Source organism: Alternaria conjuncta (assembly GCF_024043145.1).
Source record: "Alternaria conjuncta strain BMP 0040 chromosome Unknown scaffold_13, whole genome shotgun sequence".
Taxonomy (NCBI): Eukaryota; Fungi; Ascomycota; class Dothideomycetes; order Pleosporales; family Pleosporaceae; genus Alternaria; species Alternaria conjuncta.
The window spans coordinates 856,436-866,523 of NW_026250102.1; the positions used below are offsets into that span (position 1 = coordinate 856,436).

At 54.3% G+C, this 10,088-nt stretch overlaps 2 protein-coding genes across 2 annotated transcripts; both read left to right on the top strand.

The window, feature by feature from the left end:
* Window positions 1–1,720: 1,720 nt before the first annotated feature.
* Window positions 1,721–5,153, top strand: J4E85_008608 (uncharacterized protein; the record flags this gene model as incomplete). Its single annotated transcript, XM_051472832.1, has 3 exons — window positions 1,721–1,883; window positions 1,940–3,723; window positions 3,771–5,153. The coding sequence occupies 3 exons, from the start codon at window positions 1,721–1,723 to the stop codon at window positions 5,151–5,153; spliced, it is 3,330 nt and encodes a 1,109-aa protein (XP_051323653.1).
* Window positions 5,154–6,162: 1,009 nt separating this feature from the next.
* Window positions 6,163–7,902, top strand: J4E85_008609 (uncharacterized protein; the record flags this gene model as incomplete). Its single annotated transcript, XM_051472833.1, has 3 exons — window positions 6,163–6,369; window positions 6,422–7,431; window positions 7,482–7,902. The coding sequence occupies 3 exons, from the start codon at window positions 6,163–6,165 to the stop codon at window positions 7,900–7,902; spliced, it is 1,638 nt and encodes a 545-aa protein (XP_051323654.1).
* Between the last annotated feature and the right edge of the window lie 2,186 nt (window positions 7,903–10,088).

Here is a 10,088-nt window from a genome sequence, read left to right on the forward strand (position 1 = left end):
AATCGAAATGTGGTCTCTATTCTTTTGAACCTACTTGCACACTGAGCCATGCAAAGTTCTTTCGCACCGGAAGTATGTACCGTGAAGTGACCTAGAATTAGTACCACAAGGAGTACAAGACAAGGCAGAAAAAGGCCAAGCAGAACACCAATACCTCCCACATCCGGATTGATTTCTTGATGTTCTCGTGAACAGGCTTCAGACACAGGTTTACCAAAGATCGGTACAAGAACCAAGGCAAGTGCGCCCAGTATCGAGCAGACGACTGCTATCGCTCGAAGGAGATGAGCACGCTTCCTTGATGTGGTTTCTGCGATGGTTCCGCCTCGTAGACGTATCCTGTCCAGGTAAAAAAGCTGAATGGCGTAGACAAATGCACAAACGCTGGTAGCTATGAGGAAGATATTCAGGAGGTCCATGTTCCGGTACGGTTGGGACGACAGAAGCTGATGAGATACGTCAGGGGGTGACTTCGCCAGCGGAAACCAGGCCTGAGATGCGGGCGGCCAGGAGGGCAGCCTTTTCAAGCATGTTCTAGGTTCGGGTCGAGAGTGCGGCTGAAGCTCGCGTTGGGCAGTTTGGCACTGCCCCAGATGTGGCTGCGTCTATGGCTGAACCAGTGCATTGCGCTACTGGCACCAGGCGGGGCCAGATTTTGGTTGATGTTGCTGAACACGCACTATTAACTGTTGACACCTGGATACATCCCAAGGCAACGTATTCCTCTACCTAGATAGAGATAGAAAGTCCGATCATACATCGATGTCTTGTGAACTGCAACACGACTGGTATACATGCCTAGTGCCGGATGAGGGGTTCGCGGCTCCACCTGGGCAGGGCTGCAGCATCATAGACGATGAGGCGGACTAGTGCCGTAGCTTCTACAGTGTTACAGTACGAAAAGGTGCTGCATCTCGATTAATGATCAGGCGAACCGATTCTGTACAGTAGAACCAGATGCCGATGGAATATTCGCCAGCTCAAGGGTGGTACACGTGCCCGAAGACACGCATGTGACATCCATATATTCGAGCTTGGCTGAACGCTAACCTTTGATGACACTAGTGCGTGGAGCCGCATGCAGGCGTGGATATCGAAATGGTCGTCGTTCTAGACTGCAAAGGACCTAGCTATCTGGGCGTTCGCGCCTTGTTCTAGCAGCAGCAGATGTCTTTTCTTATGTCGTGTGTCTTGGGTGGGTGTGGGATTGGGACGTTGGGGTGCAGGAGACTACCTTAGTACTACTTCTCCAGCCACAGCTCAGATGACATCATGCTTGCACCGCCACGCTCTGCATCGTAGAATAGTACTAACAGCGACCGTCATTCTAGGCGATTCTTGACGTTGACATTCAGTTGCCGCGGAAGCCGTGAATTAGGTGCAGCTTGCCTGGGCAGTGGTTATCTTATCTGGAGCAGGGTGAGACATTGGGCGCTAAAGTCATGGATCGCCGGGGAATGGGACGTCTAACAGGGTCATCTGCAGCTTTCTCCCACCCACACGCACACTCCAGAGGGGCACGACGAGCGCGGTAATGCATCTTTGCCCTTGCCTAATAGCTGTCATTGTACGGCGGCAGAATCGTGACTTGTGCGGAGAGCCACGTAGTTTGAGCATTTGAGCTGTGACCACAGCAGCTCCCAAAACAAGGTTGAACTACAGATAGTCTGACAGCCTGCCCTTGCCCAACCTCACAGCGCCCTCGCACAGCGACACTACCATGGAAGATCGCACGCCCGCCGCGGGTAAAGCGAAGCCGTCGCCCGACACGTCGCGCCGCAGCAGCACCTATGGCACCGGCAGCGACACGCCCACCCAGAGCGCGACGCCCAGCGACTCGGCGCGCCGACGGCCGCAAGCTGCGATGCAGCCCTCTGGCTATGGTACGCGCATCATCTGGCGGCCCGGGGAGGATATCACGATACTAACGCCACTGCAGGCTCCATCACGTCCGGCATCGAGCGCCGCCAGCAGGCCGCCGCGACGGCGCACGAAAGCTCGACCAAGCCCAAGAAGCCGCCCATGAGCCGGCGCGCTACGTCGTCGAAATGGCCGCAGAAGGGGCAGGAGTTCAGTGTCGACGACGCCGAAGAGGAGGTGGAGCTGGACCAGGCCCAGCAAGACCAGCAGAAGAAGCAGCGACAGACACTGCGCCGCAAGCCCTCGACCGTCCGCCGCCGCACCGCTGCGCCCCCGCCCAACCTAGCCACCATCGACTCGACCGAAGACGACGAGGTCGAGCAGGAGAACGCCGGCCCTCCGACCGGCTCTGATGCCGACGCGACGCCCTCGTCTAGCGAGGAGACGGTACAAGCTGAGGAGGAGGAGAGCGGAGGCGGCGATGAAGATGACGACCTGAGCGACGCCGAGAGCTTCACGCTGCGCGACCGCCAGGATGCCATCAACGTCACACATCCATTCGGTATCAGGATCTGGAAGCCCGCGCTTTACAAGAAGGGTCGTTCGGTCCAACGCAACGCCGAAGAAGACATCCACTCGTCCCCGGGCCTCTTTGTCAGCCGATGGCTGCTTCTCTTCAACCTCGTATGGACCCTCGTATTCGGATGGTGGCTAGCTGCTGTTGCCACGGTGGGCGGTCTGCTCTGCGCGCTCCTGGGCTTCAACGAGAGCTGCAAGGAGTACTCCCACTTGCTTTTCGCTCTGGCCGGCTACCTCTTCTACCCCTTCGGCAAATACGTCAAGCTCATGCAGGACGAAGCCTACATCGAAGAGGACGAAGGCGAGGGTCGCAGCATCAGCGAATACGAGCAGTGGCAGAGCGGCGACATCGAAGAAGGACGCCTTTTCTTCGGTCCAACAACCGGCACAAGCTCCTTGATCGGCCGCAGACGCAACAGCGTAGATTCCACAGGTGGAGAGACGACAAGCCTCCTCGGTAGAGACGGACGTGCCAACGTCAACCACACCGACACGGCCAACACTAAGAGGAGGCTTTTTGGCCGTGGCAAGTGGAACCTTGGCCGCGTCGTCTTCTTCCTGTTCTTCTACGGCTTCCTCACACCCTCGTTGTTCCTCGTCTCGGCTCTGTGCTGGTTCCTCGTCTTCACCATCCCCATGGGCAAGACTACCCTGCTGCTGTTCGACCATCTGCGACGCCATCCCCTGGCGCTCTCGTTCCACTCCGACAACGGCAACGTGCGCCGCCCCGGAGAATCGTCCTCGATTCTGCTCTGTACCTACCGCGCAGTCGGTATCAAGTACTGGAAGTACACCATTGACGGAACCAACATCTTCCTGATCAATCTCCTTGGCCTGGTCGCCTTCACCATCTTCGACTACTTCGTCTTGGCCGAAGCTTTGGAGATGAAGTTCTGGCTGACTGACCAGTTCTTGTTGTTCTCCCTAGCACTGCTGTCAATTATTCCGTTGGCATACTTCATTGGTCAGGCTGTAGCTTCCATCTCAGCTCAGTCCTCCATGGGTGTTGGCGCTACTATCAACGCTTTCTTCTCTACTGTCGTCGAAGTCTTTCTGTACTGCGTGGCCCTCAAACAAGGCAAAGCTCAACTCGTCGAAGGTAGTATCATCGGCAGTATCTTTGCAGGTATACTGTTCCTACCAGGACTGTCTATGTGCTTTGGCGCTCTCAAGCGTAAGACTCAGCGTTTCAATGTGCGATCCGCTGGTGTCACTTCAACCATGCTGCTATTCGCCGTTATTGGCGCTTTCGGTCCGACATTGTTCTACCAGATCTATGGAAGCGTGAGTATAGCCCCATTGCACGTCGATCCTATGCTAACCAAAACCAGCATGAACTCAACTGCCACTCATGCGTGCACTCTAATCACCACGTTCCCCTTGAGCGAGACTGCCGTAGATGTTACTACTCACAAACACCAGCACTCAATGATCGCTTCTACAACGAAGCTGTGAAGCCTTATACCTGGTTCGCGGCTGCTCTCCTGTTCTTCTCCTATATCATTGGTCTTCTGTTCACCCTTCGTACCCATGCCGCGACAATTTGGACAGAGCCAGATGCTCAAGAGAAGAAGATACTCGAGATGAGCGCCAGTAGTCTCAGTCAAAGCGGGCACATGGACTTCCCACATGCTTCTTTCGTCAGGCAAGCGACAGGAAATTCTATATCACGTGCGCACATACGCGACAGCCAGCTGTACAAGCGCATGGTTAGCCAGACTTTGCAAGAAGTTGGGCTTGGTCCTGAGCACACTGCATCAGATACCGGGCGGCCTGGATCCAAATCGGATAGCAATACACCACACATGGTACCGCCGAAAGAAAGTGACGCTGTCTCACATCACTCCTTCCACGTTGAGGGACTTACAGATGATGCTGCAGAGTCACTTGCGCGACAAATCACCGAGATCGCGGCGACGACGACCGCTTTGGCGACGCGTGACGTTACCAGGGCTCCACGCAAGGCAGCGCAACTCGCCCATACATCTACCAAAGCGCATGCAGAACGCCCCGCTCACACGCGAACGAACACAGAAGCTGCACCCGAGGAGCTTGATACAGCGACTGGACATGCCTCTGGTGGGCACGATGCACCAAACTGGAGCCGTCAAAAGAGTGCTGCTATCCTGCTGACTGCGACTGTCGCATATGCCATCATCGCAGAGATTCTCGTCAACACTGTTGATGGTGTTCTTGAGGGCTCTGACATTGACGAGAAGTTCTTGGGTATCACGCTCTTCGCACTGGTTCCCAACACGACTGAGTTCCTCAACGCCATCTCGTTTGCCATGAACGGCAACATTGCACTTTCCATGGAGATCGGTTCCGCATACGCTCTCCAAGTGTGTCTCCTCCAGATTCCGGCTTTGGTGTTTTACAGTGCCATTCACACTGGGTACATTCCCGCTCAGGACGTTGCCAGCCAGACATTCACTCTCATCTTCCCACAGTGGGACATGGTCACCGTCATCCTCTGCGTCTTTCTCTTGTCGTACATGTACGGCGAGGGTAAGAGCAACTACTTCAAGGGCTCTATTCTTATCTTGTCGTATCTTGTCGTCATTGCTGGATTCTACCTGTCCGGATTCAACGACTTCCAGAAGATGGGCGTCGATCCGATGGACACTCTGGCGCTTGGGGGTTTGGTGGAGCAGCAGGTGCAGTCTATGACATTCAAGACACCTGGAAGAGGTCGCAGTGGCGTGGCGTACTGAAAAGCTTTATTGTGATATTGAGGTATGGAGGGGGATGTTAGAAGAATGTTGATGAGTGTTTGCAATGGGCAGGTTTCTGCACAAAAGGTACATAGCGCAGGCGTTTGAGGAAAACTTTATATTGGGAATAATTAGTTATGAAACGCACAAATAGTGGCACGACTGCCACGTAATCTGACATGAAGATGCTCTGTTGATCTGTGAAGTATAATTCATGTTGGGCTGCACGCAGGTCGAGCGGTGATTGATGATCAGCCCATGCAGCGTGAAATATTCCTCCGGTGCGGCACCAGAGAAAGCATATGCATGAGCTCCTAACTCGGACTGCTGACAGAAACTTGATCAGGATGTGCTCGAACATCGTGTTTCGCATAGTCGTCTACGTGAAGCCTATAGCTTCAGAGAAACATGAAGTCGGTCCGTGAGCGCTGCTCAGCCATGCAGGTGACGACGGCCTCACAGCATCCTGCGATGGGCGTGCGAAGTCGAGATGCGCGGAGTGAGGCGGGTATATCTTACAGGTCACGATGCGACGAAGTCCGCAAGTCGCAGCGCATGGAGTGGGTCCCCCGGGCGATCCAACGTGGGAGGATTGGAGAGGAGGGTGCGCGCACATGGTGCGGCAGTCTCGGAGTGGCAGATTACAGTGGGACGCCGGCGTCAGCGGGCGTGTGAAGATCAATCGATACGCCATGGCCGTCCGCGCCTCTCCGTCGAGGCTTCAATCGACCCTCTCTGCCCCGTCTATTTCTATGTCGCGGTTTGGTGTTCGCGCGCGATATGGTAGTGCGCAGTCGCGGGATTTGCTTTGTTGTATACTCGCTTTGAACCGCCTGGGCTTTGCCAAAGACGCGCGACAGCGGAAGCCACACCCCGCGCTCGAGATCTTCTCTCCATGAGGCGTCGGGCCTGGTGTGCTGGTCATCGATAAGGCCGACGGTCAGCCGTTCGCTGCTGAGCGAGCATTATTGCTACCCAGTGTTGCATCATACACAGCATAGACCCTGAGATGCTGCTCGTGCGACCGCGCCGCCTGCCGTCGCGATTGGCGTGGCTCTTGTTCGCAACCGTCGCCACGGCCACGATATCCTCGTCTAACACGTCTACCGCGCGTACAAATCTCTACGACGGCACTCTGCCGCTCACTACCGCTCAGGGTGACGACGGGACCAGGATAGCCGACCTGATCCCATTGACTAAGGATGCCGCCAACTCAGTTCGTCAAACACTATTCGTCGCATCGCCTTCATGCACTGACAAAGCACTAGGTCCAGGGCAATCTGTACAATACCAACTACACCAGCGTCGTCGGCATCTCCAATGACGAAATCGCATACATCAGCTGCGACACCACCGACTACAACGGTTACGACACTGCGCAGGGCGTCTTCGAACAGACCTACTTGCAAGGCAACATCTCGGCAGTTATACTGTATAGCAGGACGTCGGACTACTGCAACTACACTCAGGACAAGACACAGGTCATGATGGACGAGTTCGCCATATACTCGATGACGAACAGAGCAGACTCGGCAAAGGTGCGTAACGACATCATCGACATGCCGGCAGCCATGAAATACTTCGTTCAAGTCAAGGCGCGGGATGAGGGGAACAACGACTCCGGCAACGGCCAATACCAGCAGAATCCGTTGGGACCATCTCCTTCGACAGCCGTCGCCATGATCATTCTATACAGTATCACCGGCATCATCACAGCCTTATTCCTCGTCATCATCATCACCGGCGCCGTGCGCGCGCATCGCCACCCAGAGCGATACGGGCCTCGAAACGTACTCGGACGACCGAGGCAAAGCAGAGCAAGGGGATTGGGGCGAGCTATACTGGATACCATACCCATCGTCAAATTTGGCGAGAAGGAGCCGGCGAAACCCGCTGATGTCGAACTGGGCTCGACGGCAGAAACACGGGATGTGAATGGCGTAAACACGGACACGGAAGCGCAAGCGAGCGGAGGAACAGCTGCGACCCAGCACGATACGGCTCCACATTCTGTGCCTGGTGCGACTGAGACAGCACAGGTCGTAACATCGGACCCCGCGGAAGAGCAGCAATCCGGCATCGCGCCGGCACAGCCGGTTGCCGCAGGTGCGACAGCGGGTACCGACAATGCTTCACCGGATGAAGGCCTGGGTTGCTCGATTTGTACCGAAGACTTCGAAAAGGGCCAGGATCTCCGTGTTCTTCCATGCGACCATAAGTTCCATCCAGAATGTGTGGACCCATGGTTGCTGAATGTGTCCGGCACATGTCCGTTGTGGTAAGTTACTCCTCAACCCCACACGCAAACATTGTACTAACCTTTACTAGCCGGGTCGACCTCCGCCCAGTCAACTCGCGCGATTCCACGGGATCGCAAGAAGATGAGCTCGCTCCCCCTCTCAACCCCGAAGGCGACACATCCCACCGTCGCCGTACCGCGCTCTTTGATATCCTGTCCCTCCGCCAACGCCCGAACGCCTCACCCGAAGAGCGTATTTCTGCTCTACGACGACTACGAGAGCAACGGAGGAACCAAAGTGGTGATGTCGCAACTGGCAGTGCAAATGCGAGTACCGAGGATGTCGATGGCGCGCGCGATAGGAGGAATAGGCGCATCAGTGCCAGACTAAGCGATGTCTTCAGTGGTCGCTCGAGGAGAGATAGAGCTGATGAAAGTTCGGCACAGCAAGGAGGGCTAAGTAGGAATGAAGCGGATGCTGCTCCTGGCGCCAATGGACCAAGCGCTTGAGACGGTGATATGGATTGTATACGAAGATGATGATATCTGTACAGAGTATCTGTATTGGCGTTTGGGCTCTCGCTTTCCCCGGTCAAGGGTTCATAAGCTGGCTGCGCATCGTATGGCGTTGCGGGATACCAGGTTGTCTTGGGTAGCAAGCATTTATCATGCTCCAGAATGCAAAATGCGATTTGTACCACCCGTTCCACTTTCTTCCGGTGTCGTGGTTCTGTGGTTGTGATGCAACTTCTCGGTCGCTTTGTTCCCATCGTGTCTTGAGTAGTACTCGTTGAAAGCTGAACTCCAATCGAGTATAAGTGCATTAAAGTGAAGCACACGAACCTCTTAGTGATACTGCGGTCTCTCGGCTCTGCTACCAGGCTTTCTTGATCACAAGAGGACAGATCAGAAAGTGAGGATACCCATTTCAATACTTGCACGTCCACAGCCACTCCGGGTCTTCACAGCCAGGTTCTTCACAACCTCTTCCATGGTTCATGGTACAATTAGCCGACTCATTATTGTTCAGTACAATCCTATCGACGTATGCAAGCCAATGCATAACATACCGGGAAGAAAATCCTTCTTGGTTTGCCAAGTGCCGAAAGAATCGCGATCAGCACACATGACGCGGTTCCAATGTCAATGTGGCTGTTCACCGGTTCTGGCATGCTTATATGCAGCACACCCGCAAACTGAGCAGCAACACTACCACCCACATACCTCAAACACTACCTTGCAGGCTCTACTCTATCAAACGATGACCACAAATACTCCATCAGAGCCAACCCCATCAGAAGCACCATCACACCCACCCCACACATACGATCGCAACACACCCGACCAACAAGAAATCACCGCAATCCTTGCCAATTTTAACAAAGATCCTCTTGAACTGAGCGTCATCTCCTTGGGCAAAGATGGAGTCCTGCGAAATCTATCGGCGGACCGCGCCGTTCTCGATGCTGTGGGACTGAGCCCGCGGCTGGTGAAAGCGTTTCTGGATCGCGTGCCTCCAGAGTATCGCGCGCTCACGCCAGAACTCGAGGATGCTGATGGGTCGGAGGCGACGTATGAGGAAATGTGGCATCCTGAACCTGGGCTACTGCCGCGACCTATGGGCGAGGAGCAGAAGAAGAAGGCGTTGACGAGTTTACAGGAGAATTAGCATCAAAGCGTTCATATGCACGAGAGACCAGATGAAAATATTTATAGTTGGGAAGAACTCAATACTCGTGGATTGAGCCCCCAGGTGCACGCAGTAGACCTGTGATCATTAACATTTCCCGCGACCCGTCAAGGTAAAGGGTGTTTGAATGTATGCCAGGTGATGGGCCAAGCCGCACAGGTGTAGAAGCGGGTGTAAGTAAGCCCGCTTCTCTGTTAAAGCTGCTAAAACTCGAGATAGAGCTAGGCACAGCTAAAAAGAGGCGTCTTATACTCCCTCTAGTAGTAGTAATACGCTATAATAAATTATAAGAGGGCAATAGAAGGGAATTAGAGGTATATAGGCTATTGCTTTGCAAAAATTACACCTTGTAGGGCTACTTTGCGGGAATTAGACATTCTGTATTATATTGTTAGATGCAAATTACATACTAGAGCGTGAAAATGCTTTTAAGGTCTCTATGTGGAAGAAGATCACCTAGGCAAGGATCGTGATTGCCCTGGCCGAGTTCCCACGCATGCGAGGCGCCGTTCTGGGGCTGCTAAGCGATGGGGCCATCCAAGGCTGGAAACGTTATCAAACATATCTACGATCTCCCTGCCTAGTTACTTCCTCCTAGGCCCGCACACCAAAGCTTAGGCCTTAACATTACTACTGATCGTAGACCTTTGATACCTATCGCAAGGCTTGCGCAAAATGCGTTGCATGTTATACACGCACCCGTGGACAACTTCCTTCGCCTGGTGAGGCTCCCGAGGTCTGTGATAAGAAATGGGTGGCGACCTCGGGAAGGCTGAGAGCTGCATAGACAGCAACGACGCGCAGCATGCATGGCATGCATGGGCGACGACCCAATGATACCGTATCCAACGTAAGCTAAACGATATTGTGCGTCCAATAACCCGGGCCCCGGGTCTGGTAGGTTCAGAGAGGCTTTCACACGAACTTGCACAAAGCCCGGAAGCCTGGCCAGGGCAGCCGCGTCCGGACACACGTTCACTGCACAACGTCACATCAAGATCATTCA